The sequence below is a fragment of the Triturus cristatus genome, chromosome 10, assembly GCF_964204655.1.
Source record: "Triturus cristatus chromosome 10, aTriCri1.1, whole genome shotgun sequence".
In the NCBI taxonomy this organism is placed as follows: domain Eukaryota; kingdom Metazoa; phylum Chordata; class Amphibia; order Caudata; family Salamandridae; genus Triturus; species Triturus cristatus.
The window spans coordinates 840483152-840508443 of NC_140593.1; the positions used below are offsets into that span (position 1 = coordinate 840483152).

The window sequence follows — 25292 nt, forward strand, 5'->3', positions numbered from 1 at the left end:
CAGTTTCCATAATCTCAATGGAATATCAAAACGTCCGTGAGCAATTTGGGACAATTTTTTGCAAAACATTTTTCATACATCTAGTCCTTAAATCTCAGAAGGTTTTGGAAATATTGTCTTCCCAGCAGCGCAATCCAATTGTTCACTGCATCTCTCCTCTCCATCCATATCACAGAGCAGTAGTTCCCCGTAGGCAGCCTTCAAGGACTAGTGCCCCACACACCCCTGGTTGCACTGTCCACAGAAAATGTCACCTGCAGCTTGGGAAGGAAGGGTGTAAAGGAATGAGCTGCCCAGATAATCCTCATAGGATTCAAACAGCAGCCCAAATAGCCTACGTCTCCACAGCACAACTGAGGCTACTGTGCCTTGCAGCATTACGAAAAGGTTTAGATTAAGTTTAGTGTCATTCAAGCACCAACATGACGATTCCTGCTGCTTTATTCACCACTATCTTTTTCTTCCTACTCTTCACAGCACTTTGCTGAATGCGATTATTAGACTGCTATATTCTATACACAGCAAAATGGCGAAACGTAATTGTTGCTTTATTTTCATTTAAACCACTAATACAATTTAATAAGTGGATTTGCACTTCTTCAGATTACTAGGTTTTCAACCCTCGTCTGACGTTGCTTCCTCTTTCAGGTGTTGAAAGCATATAAAAAAAAAATCGGAGAACTGTGAAAATATGAAAACACTAACAAAAAAATTAAATATTAAAGGTAAAAAGAGACAAACAGCATTTTATTGTAATGCCCTTTTAAAAGCCTTCACCAATAAAGGTATACAGAGACTATATGGGGTTTGTCGAGCCCCAATAACCTCACGGCTCTGCAAGGTGGTTGTTAAGGCTTCATCAAGAGGCAGCCCTTATAAACCTTTCCCTGCTCTTAATTTTAGTCATCACCAAGCAGCGATGGACTCCTTTTTCGGTCCTATGACAACATTTTTTCCTGTCTTAATTTCAGTAATTTCACCAATCAAAAATTAGGCCAATCATATTTCTCCAATTCTTATGTTATATTATATGAGATTAGCACAACAGACTGTGCTCTCATCCAAGACATGGAGTGCTGATGGTCTGATCTTCCCTTGGTCAGAGTGGACCTTTCTCATACAGGCAGACCGCGCTATTTTCACAAAGTTAACCACGCATTTCCTTGGTCCCGGGCCATGTGGTTCACTTTGAGAGTCACCTGTGTCCATTGCTCGTGCCATCGGTCTAGGTCGTTCCTCTGAATTAACACACTGTGCAATATGTTTGGTTACTCTTCACAAGCAGTTCAGAAGCACACTAGTCTTACTCAGTCCACCTAGCTACTCCTCAGTATAGCCACCATTATGGCTAGAGATGCACGGATAGATTGTGCTGGAGTGGCTCAGATGATTCTTCATGTTATCTGCGGTCCATTAGAAATGCAGGAGGAAGAACAAGAAAGAGGTAGAGGGCACGGATTATCATCAACTTTGTGACCAATGCAGTTCATCATGTGCTCAGTCCTCTCATGAACAAGTGTCTCCACCAGGCCTTGCTATTTACTTGACAGGCCACCAGCCAGTGCATAAGGAAATGGCACCACTCTGCCCTTGCGAAAGATACTTTAGATGCCTGCATTCCTTACTTGGAACACAATAAGTATTTCACCAGATAATACATTAAAAATGATTAATGGCTCAAGATGAAGGAAGCACCGTCACAGCAACCATATTAATTTATATGATTACATATCTAAAGACCGATTTAATGAAAATGTGGTTATATCTTCTGGCAAGTACAGAAATACTCTTATAGCAGAACGGTATGCTCTAAGCAAACTCTGCAGAAATATGCTAACGATGTAGCCTTCCACAGCCTCGTGAGCGCAAAATCTGGATGTTATTAAAGACACGGAGGCTAATATGATGCAACTACATTTAATGCCACTAATCACAGCAGCTCCTTTAAAAAAAACACAAGAATTATAACACAATAATATCACAGAACCCCATCCTTCTTTTTTTAGCGACTGCAACTGACACAAACATTTTAATCTTTAGCACAGTCTATTTAGAACAGTCTCTGATTAGGTAATTTCTCCAAAAACCAAACAAAATCCTTTGTAAGATGTTTCTAACACCAATCTTCTCCATCTGTTTTACTTGCCCTCTAACTGCAAGTTAAACAAATAACAATTAATTCAGGGTTGGGCTAACGAGAGGGACATTAGCCTCTGTCTCTTTATTAAAATCCATAATTTCTGCCCACCAGGCTGTGGAAAATCTATATTTTATGGCAAGACCCAACGGCTAACATTATCGAAGTTTAAAGCTTTTCCAATACACAACTCTGCACATTTCCAAGAGGTTTGTAATCAAATCTTCTAAAAGTCACATTATTAGACAAATCAGCACATCTCCAAATGTCTTGCAATGAACCTGCCATCATAAAGCCTTAGATGCAGCTGCCCCTCTCACTGAATGGGCTCTAAACATACTCACATCCATCACTTCTCTCACCCATCTCACACGCATTGGAGAAGACACAGCATATAAGTTTTCTTAAAAGAAATAAGTTATTGATTCCCCCGTGGTCTGACCGACGAAGTTCTCTCCTCATACTCTTTCACACACTTTACCACACATAAATTTTCCTTTTCATCCAAAAATGTATTAAAAGAAAATTCAATTAATTTTTGTTCTTTTACTCAGATAAAAACACACATACTAAGGAGAAAATTCCGCTTGCTAAATCAAACGCACGTACATCTGATACTCTCCTGGATGAAACCAAGCACACAAAAAAATTCAATTTCAAGGACAAATCTCTTAAAGGCAACAACTCATTTGATTCCAAACTGTTAAGAATAACTAAAGCCTTTGCATCACCCCAAACTGAATTATACCTGGATACCGGAGTTTTTGCCATTCTAATGCTTCTCATTAATCTTTGTGCCAGAGCATCCTGCCCCACCAACAGACCACTGACCAACTCATGACTAGCAGCAATTGGTAATCTTTATACATTCACAGTCCTATAAGACAATCCATCTTCATACCTTTCCGATAAATAATTCACCACCTCCACTGAAGACATTAAAACTGGATCAAACTCCTCCACGCACCAGCAAACCCATTTCTGCCAAGCCAATCTATATATTTTTCTTGTTCCTGGAACTCAGGATTCCTTAATAAGTATCAAAGCTTGTAGCGAAAGGCCTTGTACCTCCCAAACTCTCCTGAAATTCTCCATGGCACCAACCTCAATTAGACTGTGACAATCAAATCGTACACCCCCCCCCTGCAGGAGTTCAGTAAACCTTGGAAACAGAATGGGAAAATCCATTGACAATTCCAGCAGAACAGGGTACCACACCTGTGCTCTCCAAAGTGGAGTTATCACCACCGCGGTCTCCTTCCATTTGCAAACCATCATTGGCACACAAGCAACCATTGAGAAAGGAGGATACGCATAAGGACTGATACCTCTCCTATCCTGCCAGAAAACGTCTATCCCTGAAGACTCTGAATCCGGACGACAGCTGAAATACTTTTTTCCTGATAATTAAGTCTGTTCACAAACAGATCCAGACCATATGGCCTCCAGATTCTCTCTACCTGTAAGAAAACCACCCTGTTCCAATCGATTGTATCCTTGAAATTTCGAGAAAATCAATCTGCCACCACATTGCTCAAACCTAGGATGTGTTCTGCTCGAACACAAACCCTTCTCTTCAGACAATATTCCCAAATAACCTTTGATAAATCTGCCAAATGCTTTGATTTCGGGTCCCCTGGTTTGTTTACAGACTGAACCGTGGACACATTGTCTATCCGCAGGAGCACTGAACATTTCACCATGCTCTATGTAAAACATTTTATCACAAAAGATCCTGCTGGCAACTCCAGTCAATTTATATGCATCATCTTCTCCTCTGTCCAAAGACCTCTAGTTGAAACTGCACCACACCGAGCACCCCAACCATCTAAACAAGCATCCGACTCTATTATCAACTCTTGATTTTATCCCAAGCTCTCCCTACACAAGTACTTATCTGCAGCAGCAGCAAAAAAGAAAGACATGGGTTGGGGGGGGGGGGGGGGGGGGTTCTGTGTTTTTATTGTGTTGGAATTCTTGTGCTCTAATTTCTTTAAAGGTGCTGCTGTGAGTAGTGGCATTAAAGGATGTAGCATAATGTTAACCTCCGGGTTGTGCCATAAAGTCAACTCACATTTTGAAAGCTAATACTGTATTGGGCCTGGTGAGCTCGGTAAGTCAGATGTAAGCAGGTCATGGTGGTGACGATTATAATAAACACCATCTAGTACTATTTTGAGACATCAACGATTTTGCATTGTTATAAAACGGAAGCTGCTTCTACAACCATGAGGATGTGGAGTAAAGCAGATTTACATCTGATTGAAATTACAAAAAGGCCTGCAGCCAGGAATAATTGCTGGCTAGGTCATGGGGACACACCGACACAGTGCTGTAATGTGCTTCATAGAGAACAATAAACAGAGGATAAGTACAAAATTAAAGGCAGTGGGGTTGATGAGAGCAGCATTTCAAAACTCAGAGGAATGAGTTAAAAAGAAGAAAGAAAGAGGCTATGACGCAGGCAATACTGGCTGCATCAAAGCACTTATTTTTTTTTTTTTACTTTTAATGACGTTGTCTTAAAAAGATTGAAAATCCAAATAGAAGACTTACTTGGCATAGTCAATCTGTTCTTAACCATATTGTAGAACTGCTTGGCTGCTGTACCACATGGCAAAAAAACAAACATTAACCAAGCCAATAAATCTTGCACAGGCGAGACCTATTGGCTTTGCCAATGATGGTTTTTGTTGTAGGTATGAGCCTTTAGGGGTCATGGACTGTAATCAGAAAAGAAAATGCGCATTTTTCTCTCCCCAATGCCCTCATTCACAAAGTGAAGCTCTCTCAAGGACAGTTTTCACTTTGTGAATATCATCACCTGCTTTCTGGAATCTGTACCCAACCAATGGTTTTTGATTCAAACTGTGGTTGCAAATCATTGCTGAATTGTGGTCTCGGGAAGGCCCCCTTTCACGCCTCCATCGCATTCCGAGTCACAAAGTGCACATTCGGAGCCAGAAGGACATTTTCAATCATGATGCACCTTTTGTACATTGAGACCCAAACTGTCACAGCTGCACAGCTTGCAGTTTTGCTAGTCACAGGATTTCTGTCCACAAAGCAGTCCTACTACACTATAAGAACAGTTCTATGTTCTTATAAAAGAAAGAGGGTTACGATTGGGCCTCGTTCAATTGACTAACAAAAGATCCCTTTTACTTTACATTGCTGTATGTCAAAGATTTGTTACTGCTGCTTACTTGATTGGATGGATCTTCAGCACCACTCATTAGGGAAGGGATCTAGCATTTGTATAAAATCCTTCTTTGGCAAGTAAGAGAGAAATGTTTGGTTTTACACCTAGATATAATCCATGTTTTTCAAGGATACTTTCTTTCACAACCCAGTACTTGATACCAGCCAGTTGCTCCACCACGATGTTGATAAAGCAAGCGATGACTCCTGTAAAAATTCCAATGAAGCCACAGATGACCCAGCGCTGGATTTCCACCGTTCGGAATCTCTGCAGTGAAGTGGGAGAAAATGAAACATCGTTGATAAAGATTTTTTTTTTTTTTTTTTAAAAGGCAAATAATACCATTTAGGAGAGCATTGTTATTTATTCCATGTGGGGTTTCAATCAAACAGTAGATCGCAAGAGGTAAACGAAGAAGTCAGAAGTACTTGAGACCCATGCAAACAAAGCAGTTTTTGTAAATACTGTACAGTTAGCAAGGTGAAGAAAACCCCTATTTACCCATAACTACAGTCTACCAGCGCTGCTATATTAGAAGGACTCACAGGCTTAAATATTTTCCTGTTACACGGGAAGGAGTCCCACAGTAAACTTAGCAGTATGAAATTATAACAAGCCTGGAAGACCTTAAATTTGTGTTGTTCGAATAGCACACTCATCTCACTGAAGAAAGCCCAAAGTCAGCCAATGGGGTAAAAGTATCCACAAGTCCACCACCTCCCAGAGGTCATCTTTTTCCAGCAGGCGTGTGGAAAGAGCAAATAACTGGAGGTGCGCTTCTATTCAGGGAGAAGGGACAGCTGCATGTGCATCTATGAAACCTACTTATACTGAAGGATTAAAAATTACAGGCAAGTGACGTTTTCTTCTATAGCATTGAATCTTCCATAGCTTAGAATATTTGAACCAAAATAGCAGTCAGCACAACTTAGTATACCTTAGAACAGTGTTTCCCAAATTGTGGGTCGCGACCCACCAATCAATTTTTGGTGGGTTGCACAGGTCGAAGCAATAATTAAGGTGCCATTACATACTGTATTTATTTTAGCACATTAGCTGCACTTCAGAGATGGAGGTCAAATATCACACTAGTTTCCTGATCAATTGCTGCTTATTATTACATTTTTTTAACAAGGGGATTGGTGTTTACAATCTTCTCTTACATTGCAGAGAAAGAAAAGTGAATTGTGTGACAATCTTGCTGGGGTAAGGAGTGTGAAAGGAAAGTATGTAAGATGTATTTTTTTGTAACACACAACAAAATGTAAATATCTGTACATGAACTGAACACATTTAGCAGTTAGGAAAGCAAAAATGAAGCACGTTTGTATTTTATTATGATCAAAACATACAGAAAGACACTTTACTTGGTGATGCCCAAATGATAAATGATCACTGAAACCCAAATTCCACGGATTACCATTTGCGTGCAATATAGTTTTATCAAACTGTACGTCTGTATAAAATTTATGTTCATTTTGCTGAAAAATGTGCTATCTGTAATGACAGTGCAGTACCACACAATGATTTAGTTACATTAAACAAATCACCTGCCTTATGTCAACTATAGTTGGGTAGGTCGCAAATGTTTGTCATTCTAAAAATTGGCTTATGGTTCTAAAAGGTTTGGGAATCACTGACTGAGTACACCAATACTGGAGAAAAGGGATATGAACAGGAATGCCCACAATATCTGTAGAGATTGCAAACTGCTGCTTGTGCCACCATTCCATCTGTCTGCAACTGCATCCAAGCAGCAGTGCTGAGTGAAGGTGTGTTGATTTCTCTATGTATCTGTGCGGTGGATATCCATAATGGACATTCAAGAGTAGCGAGGCAGTGAAGATAACGAAGTCTTGTGAAATGTGCTATGATTTTGCCACTTTTCTGTGGCACGAGGGGACAGCTGCCTCTACCCATCTTGAGAGTCCTTGCTTTCCAAGGGATAATCCTTCCTTGGTAAGAGAATGCTTATAGTAATGGATCAGAAATTCAGAACTCTTTTGTCCTGACCACATCTAATTTTAGGCATTTGGGCAGATCAAAAGCGTGGAAAGCTCTCTCTGCTGCATCTAAATAATGCTTGGGTAAATCTTTGAGTACTATCACTTCATTGAGGAGGAAGTCGGTAGGAATTTTCGGTATGAACCGTGGAATTGTGCGCACTGTGACCTTTTTGTTTGTGAATTGCAAAAAGGGATTGTAAATTCCTGTATTTCACTTACCCTCCTGGATGAAGGAAGAGCCAGTATTAGCACTGTTCTCCAGGAGAGGAATACGAGACTAGCCCTGTGTATTAGTTAAAATTATTCATTAGTTGTGATAACACTGTATTGTGTTTTGGACTTCTTGGTGGATTCCTTGACAAAAGGAAGGCTCTGAAAAGCACTTTACAAATTCCTGGACGATCCTGTGAGACGATAAAGAAGGACATGTCAGAGAACGGAGGTACCTTGAAATGGCTACGAGGCGAACTTTGATTAATGTGTGCCTGAACTACTGGGTAAGGCAAATGCAGAATCTCTTGCATTTAGCTGTCTTGTTATGTTAGTGGATAGCACCCTGGCATACACAAGAGTTTCTTTACAGTCTGCGTGAATGTCTACAAGAAAGAATTCAATGAATCCAGAAAACAAGCCAACACAATTACGGATCACAGTAATGATGATGCCCTTAGCTTCTGAAGAGTAGGTTCATCTGCAAACCCAGTGGAATTTCTTCTAGATGAAGCAGTTCGTGAACTAGTATTATCGAGGCCAAGTCTGAGGGATTAGAATCGTCTGGCATGGTTCTAAATATAGCTTCACGATGACCCATGGAATTAACAGGAAAGGTGGAGAAGCATGTGCATAAGTCCTTGATCATACTAACAAAAGGCATTCCCCCACAATCCTACTTGTATTTACATGCTTGAGCATAAGTGGCATTTCTTGTTTGGTAATATCGAAGCAGGTCAAGCATTGGCTTCTCCCATGCACTGAACACTTGCCTCAAAAGGTGTTGTTGATCTCCTATTCATGGAAAACCTTGAGTTGTGCAACTGTAGTAATCTGCTTGGTTGTTACCTGTTCTGCCAAGGTTTTTGCCTTAAAAACAAATCTTGTGTCATATGGGCTAATATCAGAGATGTTGAGCCCGGTTGATAATATTTGAGACTAATGTCGGCCTACTTCTTGAAGTATAACATCAACGTCAGGCGACTTGTCCAGAATAAGTAAGTTTTCATCTGTCTTTTGATAGCCCTGGGTTCCAGCACGTTGCTTTGTAGGTTCACCTCCAGAGTACACAACAGCCCTCTAGCTATTAGCTCCTTAACATAGGCTCCCATTGCTTAACCCTACTATGATTTGAGGTAGATGAATGAAGACCCACACCGCTGTTCTTAGCAGAAATTCACAAGACGAGTATTTTTTATTTTCAGTGTAACCTGAACACAGATGTCGAAGGAGCCTGATATTTGTGCAGATTTCGTATCTAGTTCTTCCTGTATTGGCTGTAGGGTTTGCTGGCAAAAGGGAATGAGACATGGGACAACATAATGCACAGCAGCTGCTGCAGAAGGTGCACTTCGAAAATTGGTCGGTTTTGGATTTGGCTTGCTAGTGCAGCTAGGGTAGTTTGTCTTTTCTGTGAGGGGTACACCCTCTATTCTTTAGTGTATGGCCTCGCACCTAAGAAATGGATTGTGTGTTTCTGACGAAGGGATGATTTTTCTTGGTTAAGAGTTGGACGCAGCCTCCTGAATAAATGGGTACAGGCCTCCGCTGAGGACAGAACTGGCTTTTTATTCCATCAGGCATTTCCCGGTAGGCTGTACCAACTGGAAAACGGTTTTGAAAGTCCAGGACCCCTGCTTGTGCCTCTGTCATTTTCCCTATCCCCCCACCTCGACCCCAAGATTAATTGCAGCAGGAACAGGGAGGCTTCGAGAAAAAGAGTGGGTAGAGAGAAAGCGATCAGAAAAGGAGTAAAGAAGGAGAAAGATATTGGATGGAAAGAGAGAGGATGAGAGTGCGGGGAGATTAGGAGCGCAAGGCTGGTTTAAGCATTTTTGTCAGCCCTGCCGTCACCGACTTTTTTGTGGCATTGATGGAAGCGTCCTTGCCCAACCAGTCATTGCGGTATTGGTGTTCTAGATATCCCAGACATCAAAGATGGGCAGGTACTGGTGGAATATTTTCTGACTGCAGTTGAGACCAAAAGGGAGAACTTGGATTAAAATTGGCAACAGGCTTCCTTAAAACTTAGAAAGTTCTGGTGCAGAGAAGGGGTATGTCAAAAAGTGTTGGAGATGTAAAGAAGCCAAACATTATTTTTCCTTCAGCAGCTGCAATAAATCCTGCAGGAGAACTATGAAGAACACCTTTTTCTCAAGAAGTGGACCTAATAGGTCTCCTTTCTACTGGCCTTTTCTTTTTGATTTGAAAACGCTGGGAATAGAAGCCTACCTTCTGATAACTTTTCTGAACTAGGCTAATCCCTCCTCTCTGTTCTATGATAAGGTTTTGGCCTTTAGCAAACGCAGAAGTTTGAATTTCAACTAGGGCAAAAGAGTTTGCAGAGGACACTGAACAAACCTCAGAGTGTGTCCTAACTAAATGTAAATGTAAAATGTAAATGTAAATGTCAAGGTACTTATAGAGCGCACTGTCACCAGACGGCTACCTTGCGGTGTCGCCTTTGCAATTTCCTGACGCTGATACTCATACCGCTGTGGAACCCCTCCTGGCTTTCTCTGTGAAGTGTCCACTCCTGGGCACCCCCAGGGTGAAGACAGGCATCCTTAGCGCTGTTGGGGCCGGTGTGGAGGCTAAGCAAGCTATAAGGCCGAGTTCCTTCCACCTATGGTGTCATCGAACTTAAGGCTGATATCCTTCCCCTGGTACTGAGTTGAGGGAGAAGTCCGTGAAGACGTCCCATCCCCTGTGACTTCGAGTGACTGACACCTCTAACTCTGGTCTGGGGTTTGTTATAGGCTGCCGCTAATGCATTTTTATATGCATGCTGTTGATGCAGCCCAAAATACTACTCATTGTATTGTAAAAGTTCTGGTTGATAAGGTTAGTCAAGATAATTTTGGTATGCTTAGCAATACGCCTTGGTCCTTTCCCTGCAAAAGCAACAGTTGATGGACAGAATGCAGAACAATGTCATACATTCACCCCAGTACAGAGATCTGGGCCTAAATCCATCGTTTTTTGCTCAACATGCCGTTCCAGTTTGAACCCACCCATATGCAAATCAGTCTTGACCCTGTGCCTCATGGGAACAGTCCAGCCCGAACTGCCAAGCCAAGTCCTCCCTGGACTGGAAACAAGCATCCTAGGACCGGTTTCGGGGTTTCACGCCTCTTCAGCCAGGATAGCTTGATTCCAGTGGCATGGAGAGCACGGGACCCACGTCTGGGCATACCCTTCTCACTCAGGGTGACAAATGCAAAAGCAACAGTTGATGGACAGAATGCAGAACAATGTCATACATTCACCCCAGTACAGAGATCTGGGCCTAAATCCATCTTTTTTGCTCACCATGCCGTTCCAGTTTGAACCCAGCCATATGCAAATCAGTCTTGACTGGGTGTGAGTGTTTGATTGGTTCTGATGCTCCGTCCATCACCACCCCCTTTTGTACCGCTTTGTTCGCTATAAGTTGGCACGGTATGCTCAAGACGTTGAGTCCCTTGCTCACTATGCCACTGGATTCAAGCAAGCCTGGCTGAAGACGGCTGAAATGCCAGAAACCCGTACTAGGAAGCTTGTTTCCGGTCCAGGGAAGGCATGGCTTGGCAGTTCGGACTGGACTGTTCCCATGAGGCACAGGGTCAGACTGATTTGCATATGGCCATGTCTGAACTGGGGTGGCAGAGTGGGCTAAAGAACGGTGATGGATTAAACCCAGATCTCTTGACTGGGTGTGAGTGTTTGATTGGTTCTGATGCTCTGTCCATCACCACCCCCTTTTGTACCGCTTTGTTCGCCATAAGTTGGCAGGGTATGCTCAGACGTTGAGTCCCTTGCTCACTTTGCCACTGGATTCAAGCAAGCCTGGCTGAAGACGGCTGAAATGCCAGAAACCGGTCCTAGGAAGCTTGTTTCCGGTCCAGGGAAGGCATGGCTTGGCAGTTCGGACTGGACTGTTCCCATGAGGCACAGGGTCAGACTGATTTGCATATGGCCATGTCTGAACTGGGGTGGCAGAGTGGGCTAAAGAACAGTGATGGATTAAACCCAGATCTCTTGACTGGGTGTGAGTGTTTGATTGGTTCTGATGCTCCGTCCATCACCACCCCTTTTTGTACCGCTTTGTTCGCCATAAGTTGGCAGGGTATGCTCAGACGTGAGTCCCTTCCTCACTTTGCCACTGGATTCAAGCAAGCCTGGCTGAAGACGGCTGAAATGCCAGAAACCGGTCCTAGGAAGCTTGTTTCCGGTCCAGGGAAGGCATGGCTTGGCAGTTCGGACTGGACTGTTCCCATGAGGCACAGGGTCAGACTGATTTGCATATGGCCATGTCTGAACTGGGGTGGCAGAGTGGGCTAAAGAACAGTGATGGATTAAACCCAGATCTCTTGACTGGGTTTGAGTGTTTGATTGGTTCTGATGCTCCGTCCATCACCACCCCTTTTTGTACCGCTTTGTTCGCCATAAGTTGGCAGGGTATGCTCAGACGTGAGTCCCTTCCTCACTTTGCCACTGGATTCAAGCAAGCCTGGCTGAAGACGGCTGAAATGCCAGAAACCGGTCCTAGGAAGCTTGTTTCCGGTCCAGGGAAGGCATGGCTTGGCAGTTCGGACTGGACTGTTCCCATGAGGCACAGGGTCAGACTGATTTGCATATGGCCATGTCTGAACTGGGGTGGCAGAGTGGGCTAAAGAACAGTGATGGATTAAACCCAGATCTCTTGACTGGGTTTGAGTGTTTGATTGGTTCTGATGCTCCGTCCATCACCACCCCCTTTTGTACCGCTTTGGTCCTTTCCCTAGCACTTTGAAATGGCTGGGAAAGTCATTGCTATGAGGCACCAAGGGATCGATGTGTGTCCGGCTAAGTACATTATCAACATGTTTCCCAAATAACAACTGTACATCAAAGGATATATCCAATATTCGATTTTGAACTTCAGGTCTAAAGCAAGTCGCTCCGAGTCAGTCTTGCCTACAATTTACAACAGCCAGCGAGCTGGTGTAATTCAAGATTGCCAACATCCACTGCAGTCAATGGTAACTATTGAAGTTCTCTTTGCCTCGGCCTCTTGGTTTTTGTCTTTTAGCAAGAGATAAAAGTAAAGATTGATATCAGGCCACATCTGTTGAATGCATCTCCCTAAGATTACATTCTGATCGATGAGGCTGCCTTTAAAGATACCCTCTTTCCAAAGACATCCATTCTATGACCATCTGTGTCTGCAGAAGCTGTGCATGGAGTAACTTGGTTTCTTGACATCCTCTGGGCTGCCTACATTACCAGAGAGTCTGCCTTGAGTTATTGTTAGGCAACTTATATGCTTTGTCAAGCCTTGAATTACTGTTGCCTGTATTGGCATTCATTTTAATCCTTCTTACCAGTGGTAAATCTACATTTATATGGTTTTGAAAGATTTTATGGCCAATTCCCAAAATTCATATAGGAATGCATCGGTTTTCATGGTCTCTAACTGCATATACATAGATCTCTCTTTATGCGGTTGACATGTTACTGTATCTTAGGGGGAGGGACACCGACCTCATGGGGGCACCAGTGGCATTATTGCACTTCGGGGCTCAATCTGGCCTTACGGTCAACTGGGACAAGTCATGCATCTATACCCTGAAGGGAGATGCCTGTGAGTAAGGTCCTATCCCTTTGTTTCTAACATTGCAATGGGAGTGAGATACAGTGTGGTACCCTGAAGTGGCCGTTTACCACTCCCCGGACCTGCTGTATGAGGGAAGCTTCGGGCGTGCATTGACTGGGCTGTGTTGAACCGTTGCCTTCTGGACCACATCGCCTCTGTCGGTCAAAGGCCGGGTAGCCATAACCAAAATGATCATATTACTGAGCCTACTTTATCGGTTTGCAGCACTTCGGCTGCAATTGCCCAAAAGATTCTTTCGGGAGCTAGATGATCTGCTGCTCTGGCTTTTATGGGGCACTTCATGTCGCCAGGTTGCGCTCAGGAAGTTGCGTTAACCCATGGCTGAGAGGGGCCTAGCTGCTCCCTACTTGGAATAAAACAACTTTGCGGCCCAGCTGCATTAAGTGCACGCTGGCGGCCTTTCTCTGAAAGGGCGTGGGGACTGCAGAGTGTGGTCTCCTAACAAGGATTACCCACTAGGTTTTCTACTGAGACCAACGCATGCTTTCAGAGTACCGACCTCAAATTTCCTGATTAGCACTGCACGCTTGTATGCCGACCTCATACCACTGTGAGCTTCCTCTTTTGGCGATTAGGTGTTGGAGGCGCCTGGGGGTCTGGTCGGGTCTACGCGAGTGGCCAGCTGCGGGGATTGACGTTCTGGGTGAACTTTTTGCGGGGGTGAAATGTGTCCATATTCAGATCTCCGGGAGTCTCATATCATCCCGGCAGGCCATTTCCTGCTTCATGTTGCCCTGATGTGCAAGATACAGGAGTGGTGGGATGCAAACTTCACAGAACCTACAAAACATGACTACTTGCACCATCTCTTCCTTAACGTGGGTTTAACGAAGGTGGTCACATTGCTTTACATGACTTTGTTGGAGCGGATGCAGCAGACACTCGCGACACTCCAGTTACGCTGGGAAGACTAAGTTCAGGATGCCTCTCTCTGATTACTCTTGCAGGAAAATGCTCGAAAGTAGTTTTAGGGTATCTAGAAATGCCTGCTTCAAACGCATTCACTTACTCTACTTACATCGGGCCTTTTTGACCCCATGCCATGTTCTCAACTGCGACCTCGGAATGCCCCAGCTGCGCTGTTGAAGATTAGGATTTTTTCCACTTGGCCTGTTCTTGCTTGCTTTTAACACCCTATTGGATGACAGTCCTCCAGGTGGCGCAGGGAACCATGGATAGAGACTTCCCTCTCGGTCCCTCACTGTGCTTGCATGACTATTCGGCGGCCAGGAAGGTTTCTGGATCTGGCCTTGATCTTTGCCGGCAGGCAATTGACCATGAGTTGGAAGTCTGTTCGGGATCCTGATGTCTACCATAGTGGCTGGACTTGAAAAAGTGGGCGAACTGCGAGAGGGGCGCGATCAGCCTAGAGGAGACTAGGGAGGTTAGAAGGGTACCGTTACTACCAGCATGGGATGCCATTTTGTTAGCTTGCACGCGTGTGAAACGTGGGGGATGGGTATTTGTAGATGACACCCTCCTGAAGGTTCTGTGTCGGGCTCGAATGATGGCAGTTGAGCACGGCCCCGGCTGGCTCTCTGTAGGGGCATTTGCTCGTCTTTGTTCCCATGCTCTGTATTTCCACCCCTGCTGTGAGTGGGAGATACTGGGATGTGTGAATTGTGTGCATACGGGGGGGATGGTCTGAACAGGCTGCTCTTATTGTTTATATGTCCCATTCTTGCGGTCTCTTCTAGCCCTCATATTCTGGTGCATCTTCCTTCTTCTGGGTGTGATGTTATTCTTGTTGCTCACTGTACCATTATTAGAACATGTAATCAGATTTTCGCTGACTTGTCTTTGCTTTAAGTCTGAAAATATGTTCTTATACACATTGGTTTGTTGAGTAGTGCTGTAAATTTTAATGCAAACATTTACACACACAAAAAAGGAATGCATCGGTTTTCTTGCTTGTTCACAGTTCAATCGTTTGGAAGCTGAATCTATGCCATCCAGTGGCGTATAAATCAGTGAAGGTGTGGCTGGGCTTGTCATCAGAAGTATATACTGATACCACTCGCTTCTGCAAGGTCTTGAACCTTTAGGAAGTTGCCCTTCTTCAAAGTCATCTCAGTACTGATTATCCAATCTAGTCCTCTGAATTTATCTTGAAAGGAAGTTGGGGTCTCAGTGTCATGGGTTCCTGTGGTATCTTTTCTGCTGGCTGTGGAGGTTCTGGTTGAGGTTTTGAAATCTCTAGTGGTGGAGCAGGACTATTTTGAGAGGGAACGCCATGCGAAGCCCTGGAAAATGGTTCAGTAGGCAAATGAGCATACTAACCCACCATTATGTGTTCTTTAACAGGTCTTCTGGCACCTACATTATTAGTAGTTGATTGTATTCTTCTTAAGTCTCCCTCCTAAGGACCACTGCTGTGATCATAATAGACCGGTTCCCCGGAAATTTCTCCTCCCTAAATCATGGATTGGGAGGTTGATAATGTTGTGATGGCGGGTCCATATTATGCTGTGATGAATAACTTGTTCTTCCTCCATGTCTTGCCATTTCACCTTGAGCTGGCTGCACCAAACTGATCAGGGTCTGACTTCTTCAGGCTCAATTTCAAGCAGCTTTGGCTATGGAGGTGGATTCTTACTTGGGGATCGGTACTATGGCAAAAATATATTTTTTAATTTGTTTATTAAAGTTTTGCAATGTACAGCATTAAACGAATCATGGCTGTGAATGTACTTTGAGCAGTTACATCAACATGGACATCTGAATTCTCATAACTTCTTTGGTGAGACACTGCACAGGATATTGCCGTAATGAGGGAGATAATCTCTGAAAATTCCAAAAAGTAGAGAGGGACCCTTTGAAGACCAAAAGACTAGGGTTCTATAAAGAAATCAAAAAACAGCACTGTCCTTTGGTTGACCAATAATGCAACTCTTTCTCATACAGCCACTATGCCCCTTAAAACTCAAAACAGACTCAACAGGGGGGAACTCAATTATTACCTCAAAAGCAATGTGCCAACACACAAATGTGGTAAAGAAAATATTATATATCAATTTATTAAAATCATTAAAACAAGTTTGTCAAGTTAAAAACATGAAACGTTTGATCACATGTATTTCTTACACATAAATACTTAATGTAAAGCAGCACAAATCATCACAAGATAGATCAAAGATAAAAAAAGATAGAAAGAGAAAAGAAGAGTGTATCAAAAGACAGGACACTTTCTCATAAGAAAAACTTATCCATGTTAAAATGGCATTAAAGCTGGGACCCGATATACTGGAACTAATCAAATATCTAGTATGCCAGCCTACTACACGGATTATGTTGTCAGTGCATCGACGCGCTTCGATGGTATTTTCCAGATTAAACCATCTTTATCAAGACTGTGAATATTTCTCTCGGAAGATATACACGAAGAGAATCTGCGATTAAAAAACATGAAATTACATATGTATGTTAAAATTTGTGGGTTTTTTTAATAGAGGAAATGGGCCTGTAACATTAAGATGATTTCTTTTTTCTTTTCCCTCTTCCTTATTGCATATCTGTAGGAATATTGCCTGATGCATTAATGTTGTGTAGTAATTTCATTTTTTAGTCACAGATTCTCTTCATGTACATCTTCTGAGTAATATTTATAGTCTTGATAAAGATGGGTTTTATCTGGAAAATACCATTGAAACGCGTTGACGCACTGACAAAATAATCTGTGTAGTAGGCTGGCATACTAGATATTTGATTACTTCCAGTATATAAGGTCCAAGTTTTAACTCCATTTTAACTTGGATATGTTTTTCTAATGGCAAAGTGCACTGTCTTTTGATACTCTCTTCTACAGCTTTTCAACGGATCTTCAGCTTTTCAATGAGGAGGGGACACTAGTTTAAGACCTCCCAGGCGTGGTATGATTTCATACAGCTATTGTAAGTTTAGCATGAGATGCTCACCTGAAGGGGAATGATTCAAACATGTGAATCTATGAATGTTTTAATGCTGGAAAAAGTGTGGAATCTAGCTTAGGAGCTCTCACAACACAAACTCAGCACAGGGACTGAAATTGTACTCCTTCACAAGTTCAATTGTAACATTGGTTAGTGCTGCTGGATGCATTGGAAGCGCAGAATGGAAGTGGTGTAAGGTCCAGAGGGGATATTCAAGAGAGCTTCGGATGTAATAACTTATGATGAACACTGAGGAATTGACAGATGCATGTACAGACTTGCTCAGAAAAAAACCTTCAATCTAAATTATGGAGAGCCATAGCCATTGGATTGAGTCAACAAAACCTTTTCACACATACCCTGATAACTCGTGGAATTTATTACTAGAATCCTGTCCCAGGAAGTTCATAAAAAACAGTTGAGGAAAACAATTGAAGCTGCCAGGAATAGGTGCTGGGAAAAGAATTTTAAGTACTTAATATTCTTCCCAGACAAACTGAAAGTCATTCATGAAAGCAGAGCACTATTTTTTTTATGTTGGCAAAACAGGCCTGGGACAGGAAATATTGGATATGTATTAAATAGGTAAATTAATCCCTTATGTTGGAGACCATCAAACAGAGAGAGGGTGGAGGAAGACACTAAGCAGAGATGCCCTATAGAGGAGTTGGAAGAATTTGAATGGGAAACTGAGCCTTTGAAAAAGAAAGGAAATACACTGTCTAAAACTATTGATGAAGAATGGTAATACTGCAACCTGAATGAAGGTTGGAGGGCAATGGTGCAGACCTAGAGGGTTACCATCAAGTGATAAAAATGAGTGAAGGCCCATGGCTGTACCTCCCCATGTAAATCCCTCCAAACTGAACAGAGTGGTAGGAGCTATATCAGGTCTTACTGCCAGACAGGTCTGTGGTTGTTAAAGGACAGGGGCAGCTAAAGCACAACAGGACTAAACATTTATGTTTGGGTTTGTTTATAGTTGTATCTAATATATTTTGTACTATGACATGGCAGCATCTACTTGAGCCTATGTATGGCATGGGACCCATGCCTGGCTTCGGGATACATAACTTGGGCATGGATACTTGAGCCCCCACTGCCAAAGTTCCAGATTCAACTTGTTATAAGATTAAGATGCCCTACTTCGAGAAGGATGTGTTACTGAAGAGACCAAACCAAAAGGTGGGATTGGGAAGCTGGGTAAATATTTCACTGTCAGGAATGACACATTACTAATGTTAACATGGAACATCAGGAGACCTGATATTTAAGTTAAACACTTGTGGTGCATATCTCTGCAGACACAGTGTACACACAGCCTGTCTCCAAGACACAAACCTAGTAGCAGGAAAAGTGGATAAGGTGCACTAAAACAGATTGGCCCTTTTTACCATGAAGGCTAAAGACCATATTCTAAAGGAGTTGGGATCTGAGTAGCCCTGCTGTACTACCTGCTGTATTTTAAAACAAAAGGCTATCTGATGTTAAGGGAAGATGCCTCTTATTGTGTGGACAGATCAATGAAAGAGTCAATTATTGTTAAGAGTCTACATTTCCAATAAGGACTATCTTGAGTTTTTCATAAAACTGAGGCTCCTCACAGCACAATATTTGAATCCTGCTATGTTCATTCTGGATGGACAAATGTCATTGTGTACTGAATGGTGCACTAAAAAGGATATCCCCATGTTCAAGCCACGAAAAGACTGAATCAGACCTAGTAGAGCCTGGTAGGAGTGTGACAGAGGCCAGCTGAACACCAATTGATGATACTTTTTAAAAAGAGGATTTTGTTATGTTATCTAAAATGGGAATGTCATCTGTCTGAAATGCAATACTGAGAAAGGATTTCAACAAATCACCCTCCCTTGCAGGTTTAATAGAACTGGTAATACAGGCCCAGGATCCCTAATTGGGGACTGTATCCATCAGTTCTACAAGACCAGATATTCACTAATGACATAGGAGATTACATTTAACATTACTTTGAAAGTAGTGAGGGAACAGGTTTCATTAGAGGGGTAGAATGGAAAGTACATAATATCGTGGTTATGCTGTTGCACTAGTTGAATCTAGGGTAAATGATCTGGAAACATATCCGTACTGATGAAATAGAAATGGCTAAGCTGGACAGGAAGAGTGGGCCTTATAGGTTGATAACACAGGCTAAAGGAGGACTGTGGTAAAAAAAAAAAAAAAACCTCCTATAGAAATCTACTGAATGAACTCTTGCAGAATACTACATTTAGGCAAATGCGTCATCAGGAAAGGGACTAGTGGGGCAGGTTGTTGGCTTGGTTACTGAAGAGAAATATACCTGAGGGCATTTTAAAGAATACACAAGATAAGATTAACAAGGTGTTTCACATGCTTTAGAAAATGCTATATTCAACCTGAATAGGGGCATACTCCTGCTGATTACCAAGTTCATAATACGCAAGGGCTGTGAACATGTTGAGGAAATACAAATCTACATCAACAAAAGCCATGAATATTAGATTGCAATTTAGTGAAGATGTTGTCTTTTTGCTATAATAGACATTTACAAAGTCAAAATTAATCATTTGTTATGATTTTCATCCTGGCAACTGAAACGGTCACTAATCAACAGTGCAAAGACTTAGATAAAAGAGTATAGTGGTCATTGGGACTAGCCATATTGTGTCACTGTCAGCAAATGATGCATTAGTACATCTGAGAGATCTGGTGAGTTCAGTGGAGATACTGGTACATATTTTAGATCAATCTGGAGAACCATCAAGACTTAAAATACATAAGTACAGTTTTAAGATCTTAAGAAATGCACTGACTAACTTAATCTGGGCATCAAAAGAAGAATGAGAATGGAAACACTAGAGTGTCAATAAGAAAAGGGCAGCTTTCAAATACCAAATATGAAGGACAGTGTTTAGCTGCTCAGTTACAATTTGCTGTGGTTAGTGGGGATGACATGAGACTTGATAAAGAATTTTTGAATGGGCCACACTGAGTCATCTGAAAATTGGTTAGGGCACGTCAGGAATGTGATGCCTTACGGCCAACAAATGGCTCTCTTTGAGATCCTTGAATTTAAGAAATTAAGGGCCTCATTTAAAGTTTGGCATACAGTGTAGTATGTCGCAAACAAGATGAAGTACTTTGCCTGCCAACGTCTAGGTCTGTGTGACTCAATTAGAGATGGGCGGACCGTAAGGTTTCCGTCGATGGACCCCGTTGGCTCAGTTGCCGGAAAGCTTCATCCGACAGCCTTATAGAGTAGGGGCCATCAGAGGAAGGGTATTACAAAGCCTGCCCTATTTAGGGTGGACAATAATGTCCTTTTGTTTCTGTCCATCATCTCAAGGAAAAAGCTGGTGGTGAGGACACAAAAAACAATCATTTGCAATGCAATAGGTCTCGCAGTTACGCAAGTTTAAGCTATTGCCACTGTAAATCACAATGCCTTTTATTTATGTTTTTAAAACGAAAACAAAAATAAAAGGCATTGTTATTTGCAATGTCAATAGCTCAAGCTCACGCAACTGCGAGACCTATTGCATTGCAAATGCTGTTTTTTTTATAGGTGCAATATATCCAAAGTGCAATACATACATACATACAGACGCCTTTCAACACAGATGTTTATAACTAATTTAGAAAGAAAACCTTGTGAGTCGATTTTAGGGAGGAGCTTGTTTTAAGGCATCAATATGTAGGAATATTGATGGTCTCACAGTAAAAAAACAAAATTTCATGGAGGTACATGAAATTGTATAAAGGCCAGGTGCATGGCACAATTTGTCTTTGCAGACACACGTGGGAAAGAGTAAGTGACACGAGTACAACCCAAAAATTACCAGTATTCAACTATTAAGTCAATGGTAAGACATAGCACACCAACAGTCAGCTAATAAGTAAGCAGCAGAAACAATGAAAAAATAATGAGAATGTAATCGATTATTTACAAAACAGAATTTCATTAAAAAAAATGCTATGCCTTGTTTGCGCTGAATGAGCAGGGAGATTTCATAAAAACATTTACTGTGGATATGCAATTCCCTATTCCCACTAAATTGCTATGTATTTTAAGATTTCTTAATCAATAATGACACGGTGATCACAGCAAACACACAGAAAGGGGTTAAACTATTAAAAAAGAGTAAAATCTCCATAGTGGGTATCAATGGCTTGAGATTTTTCAAACACCCATGACCAATATAGTATTGACTTGAGTGCTGAAACAATTATAGCTACAGCACAAACAATCCATGCCTCTAGTACTGTACCTCAACTATTTTGACTATAAAACTCAGGTTTTATCTACCATAGGGGAGCGAGTGCTCCATCTTGAATTTCATTTGATGGCACCAACTACAATGCTGATTTCTCCCTAAACAACTTAAGTATTTTTATCCACCAACCACAGCGCCGCCTGGGATTCTGGCTGAGAGCGCGAAACTGAAAGCGCGGTGGGAGCGCACGAGACGCCATGAACGTGCACATCGGCTGTCCCGGCGTAAGCTGAGGATCGCCAGAGAAGACACGCCGTCTATCCGCGCTGAGGCTCCAAGTTTCAATGGGAGGCCGAACTGTCCTTGAGCCTGGCACGCACCAAAACACACTCCTACGGCAGATAACGGTCATTCATTAAACGTTTTGTACCTTGAAGGGACCTGCTGTGACGGTAATTCCTTTTGAGGTACAAAGAGTACTGCTGGGCCGAGGGTCATCTCTAAACTTGGGTAGCCGTCAGGATGGCAGAGCCTGACGGACAGACTACCTTCAGTTAAACCTTTAATTAGGCCCCATGCAAGATTATGGGTCTGACACAGTGGATGACTGTGGAAGATTTGTGCCCAACACATACTCTCTTGACAATGGAAGAGGAGAATGAAACCTTCCAGTTGCAAACTGGACAGTTTTTGCAATACTATGCCATATGCAAGGTGGAAGGGAAAGCCTGAGGTGTGGCGACCAGTCTCACAAAGACATGAAACACTGGCTCAAGCAGGCGAAGGAAGTAGTGCAATTACCAAATTACATTCAGCCATAGTAACTGAACCACCCAACAAACGTTTGGCTGTGAGGCACAAATAGGAGTCAAATTTTGGGTCATGGATTACAGATCAGGTTTGGTGTGAGGATCTACTATTGATTTGTCAGATGTCATTTACTGCACATTTCAGACTGCTACAGAAAGTGCATATAACTCCAGCAACACTACACAATTGGATTCTAACAAAGCAGCTACCCTCCTTAAGTGCATTTAGTTGGGAGGGAGAGGGCCACATTTCTTCGGTTTACACACTAAAATTGCACATTCATAACAGGCGGCAAACGGGAGAGATTCAGAACATATTCAATTCGCCCTCTGGAAACACAACTATACATTATGTTATTCGGACAAATGCGCAATTAAAAGTGTTTGCAAAACTTAAGCTAGCAATACAGTGGATGGCAGTCATTGGCAACTGATGCTCTGAAAAAGCTGGACGCATCTCCTCAATCCTTAAAGGCGTTTAGCGGCATCCAAGGGACACACATTTTCACTTTTTATGCCCACAGTAACAGTGCCCTGGAATGCATAACCGATGTTTGGTCCACCATAAATTCGCAGATACTATCAGATCATTCAACACCGAAGGACAAGAAATCCCAAGCTTTTGCATGAGAAAATTGACTGTCACATCACGGGGGCATTTGCTAAATATTGCTTTCTTTTTTCTGCCTGTCCTCCAACAGAGGAATGCCTTCAAACAGCTATGGTACTCTGTCGTCATACTCCTAATCATTCGTGTATCTTATTTGCACATTAGCCAATATTAGCTTTCTGTACTGCAAGCTTGTAAGCTTTGAAACAGACAGTGGCACAACACCTTGCTACATAAATCTCGCAAGCTACACATTGGAAGAAACAAGTCAACTTTTTCTTTATTTTGCAAACACCGCAAGTGTAGTTCACATTTCTACACTCAAAAATTGATCTATTGGATGAAGCTTAAAGGCATTGCTGAAGTGACTTAAAATAAATAAAACAGTACTCATTTGTAGCAATGATGCTTGTATGTGGGGTTGTCTGGTGGCTCAATCATTCATATCACTTAAATGAATGTAAAGTGCCAGTGTTTCCACAACTCATCTACCCTCATACCACTTTATGCATAGGTGCTTCAATCTAAGACAGGATACCAGTATTCTGGTGACTCATACACAACACCAATTCTTTCCACATTGGAAAAAGAACAATTCAACACTCGTCCAACCAAGCAAACCCACTGGACGTAGCATACTATCTAACCACAGGGGTATGAAGTGCTTTGCAAATCCAACTACATTATAATTCAATAGGAGCTGATTAAAAGCTTTTCTTATATGTTGAGCACGCACAGATGACCTCCGAGAGGAACATCATTTCTAACAACCCCCACCACAAGAAAACCTATTTGAGGATACTATACTTGGATAGGATCACCTTTAACAGCACAGACAGTGATTATTTATGGAATTAAATACCTGTAAAAATGAGGATTTATCACACTGTCTAGGAGTTCAATTACATCATAATCGATTGCAAAGTCCACTGCTGTCTTTTTAGAGACAGTCTCTCCATTTCTTGATGAAATGCTGTTTTTAGGTCTCTGCTAGAGAGCGCATGTGCTGTCTCTTCAAGACATTTAGTTTACAGTTAGTGGATAGAGCCTGCCCCAAAGGGCTTAACATTTGTTAGCTACAACGTCGCTCTTCTATCTTTCGTAGCAGTTCGCCATGGCATGCATGCGTCATGCTTTTTCTCGTGGTTGGACCTCTCCTAGAGCATTGATCAAGTACTTGTGCCCATCCACTGCTCCCATTTTCAGAACTACTTTTTTCACTTATGTTTAAGCACTCCATCTGAGTGCTCGGGTTTTCAGTCGCTCCATTTCCTTCCCACCTGCCCCCATTCATGTGGCTTCTTTTCTCCTCCCACCCACCCCACCCCTGTTGCTTCTTTTCCATCTCACTCCCTCCCTGTCTGCTTTTTCTTTACCAACCAACCCGCTTCTAACTCCCCCTCCCGCCCTCGTTCGTGTTTGGCTTTTTTGTTTCTTATTAATAATTCTTCTTTTGTTTAACAGTTATGTCTGTCTAAGTATCTGGAAGGCACTACGGTTATTACTGTGATATTTTAGTGTTTAACTGCTGCAGTGCCTAGAAACACTTTAACCTGTATAGTGTGCTATAGAAGGAAACATCATGAAGTGAGATGCTGCATTTAAAAACAAAGGGGCACCTACTGAGCATAGAGAAGCCACGTCCCAACACCCTGACTGTAAACACTGCAGATCCAGGAACTGTGTGTTAGGCCGGGTTATGGCGGACAGCTTAGATGGAGGGCTCCGATGCAGCAGGCAGCCTCTTTTCCTTCCCTCTCTCCTTCCCTAACTAATCAATCAATCAGGTTTCTTTTAAAGCGCGACTACTCACCCGCTAGGGTCTCAGGGCGCTAAGGTGGGGAGGGGGGAATCCGTGGTTCAGTCAAAGAGCCATGTCTTAACGTCCTTCCTGAATTAAGGCAGTGACGGCGATTGCCTGAGATGAAGAGGCAGGGAGTTCCAGGTCTTCACTGCGAGGCAGGAGATGGATCTTCCGCCAGCTGGGGTCTTGCAGATCCATGGGACTGTGGCCAGGGCCAGTTGGGCAGCGCTGAGAGATCTGGTGGATGTGAAGAAGGAGATGCTGTGGTTGAGGTATGCAGGTCCTGTGTTGTGGAGGGCTTTGTAGGCATGCACAAGGAGCTTGAAGGTAATTCTTTTGTTGATCGGGAGCCAGTGGAGGTCTCTCGGGTGACTGGTGATGTGGCTGCAGCGGGGAATGTTCAGGACGGGTCTGGCGGAGATGTTCTGCAGTTTCTTTAGGAGTTTTTGGGTGGTGATGGCGTAGAGTGGGTTGCCATAGTCGAGTCTGTCGCTGATGAGTGCAGGGGTGATAGTTTTCCTGGATTCAGTGGGGATCCACTTTGAAATATTCTGAAGCAGGCGAGCGAGTTGAAGCAGGCGGTTCTCCATCCATCCAGGTGTCTCACTCGTAGCCTCTGCAGCATTTTTCTTCCTTTATGATATCTTTGCATCGGACTATCAGGCAGCTACTACTGGGGAGTTGTAATGGTTGTTAGCTGCTGCAGTGCCCAGGTGCCCAAGAGCCTGTACAGGGTGATATGCAGGTTCACAAC

The 25292-nt window shown here is 42.7% G+C and overlaps 1 protein-coding gene across 1 annotated transcript in view; it reads right to left on the bottom strand.

Annotated features, from left to right (window-relative positions):
• The window catches only part of CLCN7 (Cl-/H+ antiporter 7), a 236207-nt gene that overhangs the window by 125534 nt on the left and 85381 nt on the right, over window positions 1-25292 (bottom strand). The window contains exon 5 of the mRNA XM_085628470.1: window positions 5474-5606. Coding sequence (XP_085484596.1) covers window positions 5474-5606 — 133 coding nt within the window. The remainder of the gene's footprint in view (window positions 1-5473; window positions 5607-25292) is intronic.